This window comes from Bombina bombina, chromosome 2, assembly GCF_027579735.1.
Source record: "Bombina bombina isolate aBomBom1 chromosome 2, aBomBom1.pri, whole genome shotgun sequence".
Classification (NCBI taxonomy): domain Eukaryota; kingdom Metazoa; phylum Chordata; class Amphibia; order Anura; family Bombinatoridae; genus Bombina; species Bombina bombina.
Window position 1 is genome coordinate 775,404,199 of NC_069500.1, and position 16,053 is coordinate 775,420,251.

The window sequence follows — 16,053 nt, forward strand, 5'->3', positions numbered from 1 at the left end:
TTTTAATTTTTCCATTTTCTAATTTTTAATTTTTCCATTTTTTAATTTTTTACATATTTTTATGTAATTTTGAGATTAAATCACTTTAATCACAATTTGATATCACATTGTTTTTGGATATCACAGTTTTCTAGATGTGTACACACTAGTTTGCTTTCAAATACTATTTTTAATTTTTTGTATTTTTTGTCCAAAGATTTTTTATTATTTTTTACTTTTCATTTTTCACTGCATACCACTATTTTCTCACATATGACCCTCATCGACACATTATTTAGAGTTTAGTTCTGCTTATATATGTATAAGATTATGTTTATATAGGACATTTGTCCGAGACATATTTTGCTCAGAATCAGTCTTAAATTAAGTGGACACCAATCCACTAATCAGTTATCATTTTTTAGTCATTTTATTACCTTTATATATTTTAAACTTTTAACATACATCTTTTTGTACCATGGATCTATGCTTATGAATCGTATATTGTATCTGTAATAAATTGTGTAAAACTATACATTTCATATCCATTTCTATTACTACATCAGCATTTACAATTAACACTAGAAATAAACCCCATCTAAAGGGATTTTTTTCCTGTTCCAGTGTGAACACATCACTCACACACACACACTAGACCTTGACTTAATTGGCGCTCCTCTCTACAAACCCTTCTGACTGCTAAACATGAGTAGTAAAAATGTGTTTCAATAGGGACATAAATAATATACAATAAGTGTGACCAAATATATTGATCTTAGTAATACAATAAGGATTAAGATGGTGCCCATAGGCAATACGTGGTAGGTGATAAAGGATAGTGCAAGGGATATGTGCTATATATGATGATGTGATACATTGGGAATAAAGGGGTCTATTCATACTAGTTGGTACCTTGTTTATTACGTGCAGGCATCAATATATAAACGGTGAGGGTTTAAAAAGCAGCTAAATCCATGTTTAGGTTGAGACCATAGGGAAAAAGTGTTCTGAGTTTATAAATCCAATAAGTTTCCCTTTGTCTCAACCTATTGAATCTATTATACAGATGGGAGTGAGGAATCATCTCAATTGGACAAATTATAAATGTATTGGTGGTTTGTTTATGTATATTATTACAGTGTCTGGGAACACTATGATGTTGGTATTTATTTTTAATGTTCCTTAAATGTTCGTTCCATCTATTCCTGACTACCCTACATGTACGGCCCACATATTGGATCCCACAAAGTTTGCAAGTTAATAAATAAATAACGTATATTGAGGTGCATGTTATAAATTGGTGGATATTGTATGATTTCTTGGTGACGCTAGATGTTAATGTTTTACTACCAAATGAGGTATATTTACACATATTACAGTTTTTCACAGAACATCTCCCTATTCCATTCTTTTTGGTTATTGCATGAGTATTTTTTCTTGTACTACGTTTATGGACGACCACCTTACTGGGTGCTAAAACACTTTTGAGTGTTGGAGCTCGTCTAAAAACACATTTCGGTTCAGGATCTACCAGTTTTCCTAAGATTAACACTGTAATAATATACATAAACAAACCACCAATACATTTATAATTTGTCCAATTGAGATGATTCCTCACTCCCATCTGTATAATAGATTCAATAGGTTGAGACAAAGGGAAACTTATTGGATTTATAAACTCAGAACACTTTTTCCCTATGGTCTCAACCTAAACATGGATTTAGCTGCTTTTTAAACCCTCACCGTTTATATATTGATGCCTGCACGTAATAAACAAGGTACCAACTAGTATGAATAGACCCCTCTATTCCCAATGTATCACATCATCATATATAGCACATATCCCTTGCACTATCCTTTATCACCTACCACGTATTGCCTATGGGCACCATCATAATCCTTATTGTATCACTAAGATCAATATATTTGGTCACACTTATTGTATATTATTTATGTCCCTATTGAAACACATTTTTACTACTCATGTTTAGCAGTCATTTGGTATTCTATCTTGTCCATTTAATATCTTATCATTGGCAGTTTCATATTTGTCCCCTTAAGGAATCTATTATTATTTTCCATTTAAGGTACTAAGTAGTATGCATATACCCCTCCCCCCTAGCGTTACGATACATAGTACATATGTTTATTGCTCTATCCGCCACTCATCATGGAGCGCCTATTGACATAGCTTCAATCCATTTGGTTATACTAAGACCAGCTGCATTGGTCATACACTGTATATTAATTCAGTCCCTATATTTAGGATTACCATTTATCACGTCCAGTGGTCATATGGTCTCTAATCCTGTGTTTATATAATGTTCAAACACTGATAGCCTTGTTTTGGTCCCTTCCAGCAATACACTACCTATTCTTATTGAATTTAACTAAATTCTATTTGGTTATCTGACTTAAAGTTGCAATCACATAATGTTTTAATATTGGTAGCCTTAACATTGGCTATATCATTAGACATATTTAACAATGTCCCTTTTAGAAGTATTAAACTTCCACATTTGCGTAATCCCCCCCCCACATTTCCCCCCCCTGCACTAGTCAATAGTCCTCTTGGTCTCAGTCAGATATCCTTACACACTATCTGTTGGACACTTGTTGCCGGTCACGGCCGTATACACATTATACATTCCCTATACGTGATTACTCTCACTTGGTACTTATGTTAGCATATTGTATTACACCTTCTGCATGCTGAATTCCCACGCATGTAGTCACACCATAGATATTAGTCATCCCACCATCTCTTGGCCATAGTCAATATTCCTTCACAATATTAATATCTTTTCACAGCACCATTTTATACTCTTTTACCCTATTATTACAATTTAATCACTCTTCTATATATATCATATGAACATATCACGATTTGTCAATAACTCTTATTACTTATTACCGTGATCTATTATTATCGTCGTATATGTAATTCCCCTATGCACTATGATGTAATGAATGGTCATATTGTGTTTCACTCCCCCCATCATTTATTCGATCACGGACAGACCCCACAAACAGCCTGGTCGCTTATCTCCACCTTTGCTCGTTCACAATCACGTCCATATTTCATGAGCTCACCTATGTCCGCCCACAACCATGCCCCCATTACTTGAGTGCACGTAACATCGTCCATTCCCCATGTTCCCCTCCTCTCACTTGATTGGCTCCCCGATCTTACTGGCCACTCCGATTGGCCCACTCACACACACCTCCGCTTTGCAATTCACACACCTCCGGATTAACTTTCACGCTACCTGCTCAGACGCTGTGTCACATCGCTGTGTTAATTCCACTGATCTATCCAAACAGCGTTAGTAATGTGGTCTACAATCCATAGTTATTCCTTTATTAGGTAACTCCAAATTTGGCCTGATCGATCTAGGAGTTTTAGGCGTTATGTTAACCACACACCCCCTTTCGGTCATAAAACCTGTGTCGAGACCAACACAGGAGGGTCACCATGGAAACATGAAGCGTCTATTATAGTCGCTCTCCAAACTAATAAACATATTAACTACTAATTCTTCATATTCCTCAAACTAGTAAAGAAGCAACATATATAACCACTTTATCAATAATAAAAATTATTGGTATGTTGAAAATTATACGTTACAAAAAGTGGTTACCAAATAAAAGGCTGTTGCTATAAACAGTTCATACCATTATTAGACCTTGCCAGAGTCAAAAATGATAAAACACTAATATTACTTTATGTTTTTAATAAGACACCACATTTTGTTGTCTTTGGAAAATGATTATTTACACAGCATACTACAATAGGTTCTGCAGATTTTGAGATAATTTTATATAGTTTTAATTAAAACAATGTTATAAATAAAAATGGTTGTTCACCACATTATGTGTATAATGGTATACCCCAATTAGGGTGTGGATTTGGTTCTGATTGTTGATTGGTTCTTGTTTATTTTAAATATGGCAGTTGAGAGTATGTTTGTATAGCCTGATGAAACAGTGTTGAACACTGAGAAACGCGTTGCTGTTATTTTTAATTTGGAATAAATTTTATTATATATTTTTTAACTCTCTATCTGCTGCATCATTTTTTGCTTTGGCCATTCATATTGTTCCACCTTCCATGTGGACCTTTTTGGATTTTATTGTGTGAGCTATTTTGAACACTGAGTTGCTCCTATTACACCATCCTGGATTTCCCTGGACTCTCCCTGGTGAGACGAGGAACCCCATCTGACGACACACTCCAAAAGAGGTCTACCGGACGACGTGTGGTTCCGGACTGCGAATACTGCACATTAGTGCTTGATACTGTGTGAGTAGGATTCTTGTGATCCAATTGTTGCCTGTATTTACCTTTATGATCTGCACTATGTGGCGGCCTCTATCCTCTCCTTCCTAAGTGTGCAATATTTATTTGCTTAATGTTGATAACGTTGTTTTGGTGCCGTTTTTACTCTGTGACACAGGTTTTTTTTTTCTTATGCGGTCATGTGACCGGCCTCTGCACTTCCGCTCCCGCCTTTTCAGATTCAAGCCAACAGTTGAACAGAGTGTTTGACGAGTTGTATTTCAGCCGCTATCTGGGTTATCTATCCGGAATTGTGTCTTAGCCGGCAAGCCGTCATTGGAGAGGAGTGTTTAACGAGCTGTATATCAGCTGCTGTCTTAAATATCGTTCCGGATCTGGGTCTCTGGGCCAGACTGGGAAATCAGACCGGCCCTGAAAATTTGTATGACCGACTCAGCCCCGCCCCCCCTCCGGCTCAGATTTCACCAATTATTAAATTAGTTGATCACTATAATGTCATAATATATAACACAGGATCTCTGTAAGACATACTTTGTAACCTGTGATACCGGCTTTTGGAGATTGTTTTTACGCTTTATCCATACCTCATATTGTTTAAAGGTATATAATGTGAGTGCACACTTTTTATTTGTGTATACTTTTATTCTAATAAATACAGTATTACACTATTTTGGTTCTTTCCTTCTATTATTGATTTTGAGCACTTGTTGCTGAACGGAAGGAGGACGATCTGTGAGCACATACCCCAGATAATAACCACTGCATACAATTTCAAACAAGGAACAAGATCGCTGGATGTCTTTCTCCCTTACAGATGGGGCAACTTACCTCATTAGATTGAGGTAATTTCTGGTAAGGGGAATATCTTCACATCCTTTGAACTTTTTGGATTTACTATGAACTATTGTTTATGAATATTGGACTGAATGGATTGTTTTTCACGATTTAGTATAGAATTTTTAGCGCTGTTTTTTCCTTTGTTTTTATGTTTTAACCTATAGATGTTAATGGGAGTTCCACTTTCGTTTCACCTATAGGTTCTTTAAACAGCTGCTGATTTTCTTTCCTTACTAGCGCATATCTGGCAGTGCTGCTTGTCTTAGGATCTAGTTCACTTTGTGTACTGCCCTGTGGCATTCTACTTTTCTGTATGTGTGTATATATATATATATATATATATATATATATATACATATATATATATATATATATATATATATATATATATATATATATATTGCTTAGAGGCTCAAATTATTCCTCCAGTGGAGTTTTGCTTTAAACAATATGCTTTTGTCTGAAAATAAAGATTTCCTCTCAGAGACATCTGTCTCTCAGGATAATGTTGTCTGTGCCATGCCTCAGCTTTCCTCTCAAGCTTTAGCAGTTTCACATGCAGTGCCCTGCGGTTCCTCTCAACATCTTCCTGGGGGTGTTTATTTACCAGGAGATTTTGCTGCGCAGATAACTTCTGTGGTTTTTGCAGCTTTATCAGCGTTCCCTGTTGCTGGTAAGCGAAAGAGGAAATCTAAAAATATTTCTGTTAGTAAGGGTTCTGACTCCACTAAAGCTGCGTTAGTCAGTCTCTCTCAGTTGTCTGATGAAGATGATACCTCAGTGGCTTGTGAGGGTGAGATATCTGACTCTGAGACTGTAGTGGCTAGTACTGCAGATTCAGAGGAGGTGAATTTTAGGTTTAAGCTGGAGCACCTCCGGTTACTTTTGAAGGAGGTCCTTGCTACTTTGGAAGACTCTGACTCTGTCGCTGATACCCCAAAAAAGTCTAATAATCTTAACAGAGTGTTCAATGTAATTCCTTCATCTGTTGAAGTTTTTCCAGTTCCAGACCGTATGTTGGAGATTATAGCTCAGGAATGGGAAAAGCCAGGGATTCCCTTTTCCCCTGTCCTGTTGCTGACTCTGTACGTGACTCGTGGCGCAATTTACCCAAGGTAGAGGGAGCTATCGCTACCCTAGTCAAGAGAACTACTATTCCTATTGAGGATAGCTCTTCTTTCAAGTACTCCATGGATAAGAAACTGGAAGCTTACTTATGAAAGATGTATATTCATCAGGGGTTACAATGGCAACCAGTTGCTAGTATTGCTACGGTTGCGGGTGCAGCATCTTATTGGTGTGATGCCTTGTCTGACCTGATTTTAGAAGACTCTACTATAGAGGAGATCCAGGATAGGATCAAGGCTTTAAAGCTGACTAATACTTTTATCTGTGATGCCAGCATGCAAGTAGTTAGACTGGGAGCCAAGATTTCTAGCCTTGCAGATCTAGCTTGCAGAGCTCTGTGGTTAAAATCTTGGTCTGCAGATGTAACATCCAAATCCAAACTTCTGTCTTTACCTTTTAAAGGCAAGACGTTATTTGGTCCTGGTCTGGCCGAGATAATTTCTGAAATCCCTGGTGGAAAGGGATCTTTCCTACCTCAGGATAAGAAGAATAGACCTAAGGGTCTTCATAATTCTAATTTGCGTTCCTTTCGTAACTTCAAGGGACAAAAGTCTTCATCTTCCAAGCCAGAGCAATCCAGGACCTCATGGAGGTCCAGTCAGTCTTAGAATAAGGGGAAGCATAAATCAGCATAAAGGGGCCGCCCCGATTCAGTTCTGGATTAAGTGAGGGGCAGACCTTCCTTTTTTCGTCAGGCTTGGATCTGCGATATCCAAGATCCTTGGGTGGTGGAAGTGGTATCATAGGGATACAGGATAGAATTCAAGTCTTGCCTCCACAGGGGAAGATTTATCCTGTCATGGTTATCTGCAAACCAGGTGAAGAGAGAGGCCTTCTTAAACTGTGTAAAGGACCTATCTTCCCTGGGAGTGATTGTTCCAGTTCCCATAACGGAGCAAGGTCAAGGATTTTGTTCAAATCTCTTTGTGGTTCCCAAGAAAGAAGGAACTTTATTACCCATATTCGACCTCAAGTGTCTCAACAAATTCCTCAAGGTTCCGTCCTTCAAAATGGAGACTATTTGTTCCATTATTCCCTTGGTTCATGAGGGTCAGTACATGACTACCATAGAACTGAAGGACGCGTATCTTCATGTTCCCATTCCCAGGGAATATCGCCAATTCCTGTGGTTTGCCTTTCTGGACAGACACTTCCAGTTTGTTGCCCTTCCTTTTGGCTTGGCTACGGCTCCTCGAATCTTTACAAAGATTCTAGGTGCCCTTTTGGCAGTGATCAGATCTCAAAGAATAGCGGTGGCACCATACCTGGACGACATCTTGGTTCAGGCACCATCTTTTCAGTTAGCAAGATCTCAAACAGAGATGTTGCTGTCTATTCTACGTTCCCACGGGTGGAAAGTGAATCTGGAGAAGAGTTATCTGGTGCCAGACACCAGGGTGTGTTTCTTAGGAACAATTACAGATTCTCAGTCCATGAAGTTTTTTCTGATGGAGGTCAGAAAATCCAAACTATTTGCTTCTTGCTTTTCAGTCCTCTCCACGTCCATCTGTGGCTCAATGTATGGAAGTAATTGGTCTGATGGTTGCTTCCATGGACATCATTCCTTTTGCTTGGTTCCATCTGAGACACCTACAGTTATGCATGCTCAGACAATGCAATGGAGACTATTTGAACCTATTGCAGAGGATAGCTCTGGATCCCCTAACAAGAGACTCTCTATCTTGGTGGATTTCTCAGGACCATCTGTCTGGGGAGCAGTTTTGGGTTCCTTAAAGGCTCGGGGTCTATGGACTCGAGAGGAGTCTTCTCTTCTCATAAACATCCTAGAGTTGAGAGCAATTTACAATGCTTTAACAGTCTGGCTCAACTAGCTTCGGTCCGGTTTATCAGATTTCAATCGGACAACATCACTTCGGTGGCATACATCAACCACCAGGGAGGAACTCGGAGTTCATTAGCCATGAAGGAGGTGACTTGTATTCTCCAGTGGGCGGAGGCTCACGATTGTCTACTCTCTGCCATCCACATTGCAGGGGTGGACAACTGGGAAGTGGATTTTCTGAGCAGGCAGACCTTTCATCCCGAAGAGTGGGCTCTTCACCCAAAGGTTTTCACAATGATAACTCTCAGGTGGGGAATTCTGGAGTTAGATCTCTCAACTCTAGGATGCCAAGCCTCCAAAGTACGGTTAAAGATCAAGAGATCCATAAGCCGCTCTGATAGATGCTCTGGCGGTGCCTTGGAATTTCAGTCTGGCGTACCTGTTTCACCCGTTTTGCTCTCCTTCCTTGAGTCATTGCTCGTATCAAGCAGGAGAGTGCATCTGTGATTCTAATAGCTCCTGCCTGGCCTTGCAGGATCTCGTTCGCGGATCTGGTGAAGATGTCATCTCTCCCCCCTTGGAGGTTGCCTCTGAGAAAGGACCTTCTACTTTAGGGTCCCGTCCTCCACCCAAATCTAGATTCTCTGAAGCTGACTGCTTGGAGATTGAACGCCTAGTCTTGGCTAGGTGTGGTTTTTCTGAGAAGTTCATTGATACTATGCTCCAGGCTCGTAAACCTGTCACTCGTAAGATTTACCAAAAGGTATGGTGTAAATACCTTTATTGGTGTGAATCGAAGGGTTTATCTTGGAGCAGGGTAAGGATACCACCCTGGATTTTGTCTTTTCTTCAGGACGGCCTGGAGAAAGGCTTGTCAGTCAGCACTCTGAAGGGTCAGATATCTGCTCTATCTATTCTTTTGCAGAAACGTCTGGCAGATCTGCCAAATGTTCAATCTTTTGTTCAGGCCCTGGTTTGAATCAGGCCTGTATTTAAATCTGTTGCTCCTCATTGGAACCTTAATCTTGTTCTTAAAGTTTTGCAACAGGCTCCGTTTGAGCCAATGCATTCAGGTGATGTTCAGTTATCTTGGAAGGTGTTGTTTTTTCTCACTATTTCTTCTGCTTGCAGAGTTTCCAAGCTTTCGGCTCTGCAGTGTGATTCCCCTTATCTTATTTTCATGCAGATAAGGCAGTCCTTCTTACTAAGTTGGGATTTCTTCCCAAGGTGATATCGGATCGCAATATCAATCAGGAAATTGTTGTTCCTTCTCTTTGTCCCAATCCTCCTTCTCTGAAGGAATGTCTTTTGCATAACCTGAATGTTGTGTGTGCGCTAAAATTTTACCTTCAAGCTACTAAATATTTTCGGCAATCATCTGCCCTGTTCGTTGGTTTTTCTGGTAAGCGTAAAGGTCAGAAGGCCACTTCTACTACTCTTTCTCTCTGGTTGAGAAGTGTTATCCAGTTAGCTTATGAGACAGCTGGACAACAGCCTCCTGAGAGAATTAAGACTCGTTCCACTAGGGCTGTCTCTTCTTCCTAGACTTTCAGAAATGAAGCTTCTGTGGAGCAAATCTGCAAGGCGGCCACATGGTCCTCATTGCACACTTTTTCCAAATTCTACAAATTTTATACTTTTGCCTTGGCTGAGGCTTCTTTTGGGAGAAAGGTTCTTTAAGCGGTGGTGCCTTCTGTTTAAGTCCGCCTGTCTTGTTCTCCCTCCCTTTCATTCTGTGTCCTCTAGCTTGGGTATTGGTTCCCACTACTAATTGGAATGAAATTGTGGATTCTCCATGCCATTGGAAAGAAAACAAAAAACTGTATGCTTACCTGATTAATTTCTTTCTTTCCTGGCATGGAGAGTCCACGACACGATTCAACTTCGGCCGAATGACTGGGGATTATGGGTAAGGGAAGTGACACTTAACAGCTCTGCTGGGGTGCTCTTTGCCTCCTCCTGCTGGCCAGGTGTTGAATATCCCACTAGTAATTCAAATGAAATCGTGGACTCTCCATGCCAGGAAAGAAATACATTTATCAGGTAAGCATAAATTTAGGTTTTTTTACCTCTGTGATTACCTTGTATCTAAGCCTCTGCAGACTGTCTCCTTACTTCAGTTTTTCTGATAGGCTTGCATTTTAGCCAATCAGTGCTTGACTTATAAAGTACTCCACGGGATTGAGTATAATGTTATCTATATGGAACACATTAGCTAGCGCTGTCTAGCTGTCAAAAATGCACTGAGGTGAGAGGCAGCCTTCAACGGCTTATAAATTAGCATATAAGTCTACCTAGGTTTAGCTTTCAACAAAGAATACCAAGAGAACAAAGCAAATTTGATGATAAAAGTCAATTGGAAAATTGCATACCCTATCTGAATCATGAAAGTTTAATTTTGACTAGACTATCCCTTTAAGTAGAATGCTTGGGACTGTGGTTACACACTTTGTATTACAAAAAAGCTCTGCTTTAGCTCTTATTCTCCTTTGTTTAAAAAAAATATATTAATTAAAAAAATAAAGATCATGTCTAGGCTCTGAGATAGGCATGACGTACTGATCTCAAAGTTAAAAGCAAAACGCATAAGCTCCCTTTAAGATATGCTGTAAAAGTAGCAAATACAGCCTTATTGGCCAAGTGCAGAAGTCACTGGTTATGTAGTAAGAGTGATTTTTATTTGTTGTTGTTATGTACTGATAAAGACTAACGCATTCCACCCATGTTTATTTTATTTGCAGCGGAGAGCATTTATAATATGTTACTCTCACAACTCCCTATCCAGAATATCCTAGAGGAAGATAACTCCGGGAACTCGATCCTGCCTAGACGGTCAGAAACTTTTGGAGGTTATGACAGCAATTCCAATCATACAAGTAAATGAGATATTTTGTTCATAATGTGCACTTGTAAAGGTAGTAACACATTTATGTAATTAAAGTGACAGAAAGCCCACATTTTTTCTTTCATGATTCAGATAGAGCATACAATTTTAAACAACTTTCCATTGTACTTCTTTTATCAAATTGTCTTCGTTTTTTTAGTATCCTTTGTTGAAAAGCAAGAAAGTAATTTCAGGTGTGTACACGTGTTTGCAGCACTATATGGCAGCAGTTTTGCAACAATGTAATACATTAGCAAGAGAACTACTTCCTGTGACATAGTGCTCCAGGCATGTGCACGCTACCTATCTGGGTATCTCTTCAACAAAGAATAGCATAAGAATAAAGCAAATTTGATAATATAAGTAAATCAGAAACTTTTTTTAAGCTCTGTCTAAACCATGAAAGAAAAAATGTGGGTTTCATGTCCCTTTTAAAGGGCTACATCAGTTGAGAAATAAAATGTTTTATTTCATTACAGAATTTTATTTTTAAATTAACATCATATAATATGTGTTTAATCCCTGCTATATCTAGTCATTCACATTCCTGGAACACACCTATGCTGCAGTTGTAATTTTCAGACTTCGAAAACCTACAATTTTTAGATTTAAATTACAGGAAAAGGCGGAAACAGTAAATAATTTAAAGTATTTTTAGAAAGGTTTTTACTTTTCCTTTAAAGTGATGGTAAATCCTAGCGTTTGTGAAACGCTAGGATTTACCATTGTAACAAATAAAGGGGACTTTCATTCACGAAGTATAAAATTCTTAATTCTGAAAGCCCCTTTATTTCGACTAGATTACGAGTTTTGCGTTATGAGGGTTGCGGTGCTAACTTGCACGTTATTGTCACCGCTCACTTACCTACAGCGCTGGTATTACAGGTTTTCATAAACCCGGCGTTATCAGGCAAGAAGTGAGCGTAGAGCAAAATTGTGCTCCATACCGCACTCCACTACCAGCGCTGAAAAAAAGTCTAACACCTGCAATAAAGCAGTGTAAAGCTCAGTAACGCAGCCCCATTGATTCCTATGGGGAAACAAATTTTATGTTTACACCTAACACCCTAACATGAACCCCGAGTCTAAACACCCCTAATCTTACACTTATTAACCCCTAATCTGCCACCCCCGACATTGCCGACACCTACAGTATACTTATTAACCCCTAATCTGCTGCTCCGGACATAGCCGCCACTATAATAAACATATTAACCCCTAAACCACCGCACTCCCGCCTCGCAAACACTAGTTAAATATTAACCCCTAATCTGCCGCCCCTAACATCACCAGCACCTACCTACATTTATTAACCCCTAATTTGCCGCTCCCAACGTCGCCACCACTATACTAAAATTATTAACCCCTAAACCTAAAGTCTAACCCTAACGCCCCCCAACTTAAATATAATTAAAATAAATCTAAATAAAACTTACTATCATTACCTAAATAATTCCTATTTAAAACTAAATACTTAACTGTAAAATAAACCCTAAGCTAGCTACAATATAACTAATAGTTACATTGTATCTAGCTTAGGTTTTATTTTTATTTTACAGGCATGTTTGTATTTATTTTAACTAGGTAGAATAGTTACTAAATAGTTATTAACTATTTACTAACTACCTAGCTAAAATAAATACAAATTGACCTGTAAATAAAACCTAACCTGAGTTACACTAACACCTAACCTTACACTACAATTAAATAAATTACCTAAATTACACAAAATAAAAAAAAAAGAAATTATCAGCTATTTAAACTAATTACACCTAATCTAATAGCCCTATCAAAATAACCCCCCCTCCCCAAAATTAAAAAAAACCCTAGCCTATAATAAACTACCAATAGCCCTTAAAAGGGCCTTTTGTGGGGCATTGCCCCAAAGAAATCAGTTCTTTTACCTGTAAAGAAAATACAAACACCCCCCCCCAACAGTAAAACCCACCACCCACACAACCAACCCCCCAAATAAAACCCTAACTAAAAAAACCTAAGCTCCCCATTGCCCTGAAAAGGGCATTTGGATGAGCATTGCCCTTAAAAGGGCATTTAGCTCTTTTTCTCTTGCCCAAAGCCTAATCTAAAACTAAATCCCACCCAATAAACCCTTAAAAAAAACCTAACACTAACCCCCGAAGATCCACTTACAGTTTTGAAGACCGGACATCCATCCTCAACGAAGCCGGGAGAAGTCCTCAGTGAAGCGACAAGAAGTCCTCAACGAAGCCGGGAGAAGTGGTCCTCCAGAAGTCTTCATCCAGACGGCATCTTATATCTTCATCCATCCGGCGCGGAGCGACTCCATCTTCAAGACATCCGGCGCGGAGCATCCTCTTCTTTCCACGGCTAACGACGAATGAAGGTTCCTTTAAATGACGTCATCCAAGATGGCGTCCCTTGAATTTCGATCGGAATTAAAGGTGAAAAAATCCTATTGGCTGATCCAATCAGCCAATAGGATTGAGCTCGTATTCTATTGGCTGCTCCAATAAGCCAATAGAATGCAAGCTCAATCCTATTGGCTCATTGGATCAGCCAATAGGATTGAAGCTCAATCCTGTTGGCTAATTGCATCAGCCAATAGTATTTTTTCACCTTTAATTCCGATTTTTCAGGTTTTTTTAGTTAAGATTTTATTTGGGGGGTTGGTTGTGTGGGTGGTGGGTTTTACTGTTGGAGGGTTGTTTGTATTTTTTTACAGGTAAAAGAGCTGATTTCTTTGGGGCAATGCCCCACAAAAGGCCCTTTTAAGGGCTATTAGTAGTTTATTGTAGGCTAGGGGGTTTTTTTTATTTGGGGGGGGGGGGCTTTTTTATTTTGATAGGGCTATTAGATTAGGTGTAATTAGTTTAAATATCTGATAAAAAATTTTTTTATTTTGTGTAATTTAGTGGGTTTTTTTTTGTAATTTAGGTAATTGTATTTAATTTAGGTAATTTATTTAATTGTAGTGTAAGGTTAGGTGTTAGTGTAACTCAGGTTAGGTTTTATTTTATAGGTAAATTTGTATTTATTTTAGCTAGGTAGTTAGTAAATCGTTAATAACTATTTAGTAACTATTCTACCTAGTTAAAATAAATACAAACTTGCCTGTAAAATAAAAATAAACCCTAAGCTAGCTACAATGTAACTATTAGTAACTAGTGCTTGTGATGCGGGAGTGCGGCGGTTTAGGGGTTAACATGTTTATTATAGTGGCGGCGATGTCCGGAGCGGCAGATTAGGGGTTAATAATTTTGTTTTAGTGTTTGCGATGCAGCAGCGCCTCAGTTTAGCAGTTAACAGGTAGTTTATGGGTGTTAGTGTACTTTTTAGCACTTTAGTTATGAGTTTTATGCTACAGCTTTGTAGTGTAAAACTCATAACTACTGATTGCGTTATGAATTTTGCGGGATGGGCTGTACCGCTCACTTTTTGGCCTCCCAGAAAAAGCTTGTAATACCGGCGCTATGGAAGTCCCATTGAAAAAAGACTTTACGCAAATTGCGTAAGTTAATTTGCGGTACGGCCAAAAAAGTGTGCGGTGCCCCTAAACCTGCAAGGCTTGTAATACCAGTGGGAGTGAAAAAGCAGCGTTATGAGCCTTAATGCTGCTTTTTTACTCATACAATTAGGAGAAAAAAGAGGGCGCTAAAAGCTAAGTTCCCACCACACTTGGTCAAATAACAGGAAATGCAAATACAAAAATTGAAATGAATACCTTTACTCACAGTTAAATACAATGAATTACAACAGTACACATTAAAATATGAATTATAAGATAGAAGGGACGTCTCCCTTTAAAAATTGGATTACCACCTTAAAAGTGTAAAAAATAAGGAGAAAATTTTTTTTTTGTTAAAATGTTTGAGCGTTGTAAAAAGATGCAGCAAGATTGTTACAATGTTAATATCGATCTTGAGTGAAATCTTCACAGTCTTTGTAATAAAGTTTCTTATGTTAGCTGATCGAAAAAAATGTTACAGTTCAGCAAATAGTGTCAGTGTGGGGTTAGTATAGTAGGATTTTCCATAAGAGGTAAACGATCATGTTGAACACCTTGTATCAGGTTATACTCACACTTTTCCAAATGACTGAAATAACGGTTTAATAGCTTCCACTTTTGAAGATTATCAGAAGTAAACAATATCTCCAAAGTGTTAGTAACTTTTCTTACTTGCTTGAGTCGGCTGAACCAGGTCAGCGTGATTGGAAACTGCTTTCTTTACTCCAAATATCCTATGCTTGAATCGGCTGAACCCGGTCAGCGTGATTGGAGACAGCTTGTTTTTTCAAACCTCTTATGTGTCAGATATTGCAGGATTCCAAGGGGATAACGAAAATCCACAGACCCGCACTTAGCGTGAATCACGCGCGGGCTACAGAGTAAAACTAGGTACCTAGATTTGAAAATAGAATAAAGTCTTTTGTTGGGAACAACACAAGTAGGTCTACGCGTTTCACCCGATAGGGCTTTTTCAAGATACTGGTTAGTTCCCGGGGCAAGGTTTAAATGATCATTGGATTGTGTTCATTGGTTGTGAGTCTTTCCAATTAAAGGTGGAATTTGATCAGGCTTATTTATACTTAAGGTGGTATATTATGTTCATTTGAATTGGGTCATCCATTCGTTCAATAAAAGCTGATACACATAATATTTATAGAAATTTATTGCGCTCAAACTTAGAGATATCGTGACATATGTTTGAATGCTCAGTTAAGGTGGTAAAACTCGATTAAGGTGGTAAAACCAAAAGTGGTATTTTATATTAAAAAATAAGTTTCATATCTATTGGAATGAATAGTTTAATCAACTAGTACATAATATATATGAAACTTATTTTTTAATATAAAATACCACTTTTGGTTTTACCACCTTAATCGAGTTTTACCACCTTAACTGAGCATTCAAACATGTGTCACGATATCTCTAAGTTTGAGCGCAATAAATTTCTATAAATATTATGTGTATCAGCTTTTATTGAACGAATGGATGACCCAATTCAAATGAACATAATATACCACCTTAAGTATAAATAAGCCTGATCAAATTCCACCTTTAATTGGAAAGACTCACAACCAATGAACACAATCCAATGATCATTTAAACCTTGCCCCGGGAACTAACCAGTATCTTGAAAAAGCCCTATCGGGTGAAAC

General features: G+C 38.3%; 1 protein-coding gene across 1 annotated transcript in view; it reads left to right on the forward strand.

Annotated features, from left to right (window-relative positions):
- Window positions 1-16,053, forward strand: part of ARHGEF18 (Rho/Rac guanine nucleotide exchange factor 18) — a 794,779-nt gene that overhangs the window by 601,996 nt on the left and 176,730 nt on the right. Inside the window, exon 24 of the mRNA XM_053702932.1 lies at window positions 10,769-10,903. Within this exon, the coding sequence (XP_053558907.1) occupies window positions 10,769-10,903 (135 nt within the window). The remainder of the gene's footprint in view (window positions 1-10,768; window positions 10,904-16,053) is intronic.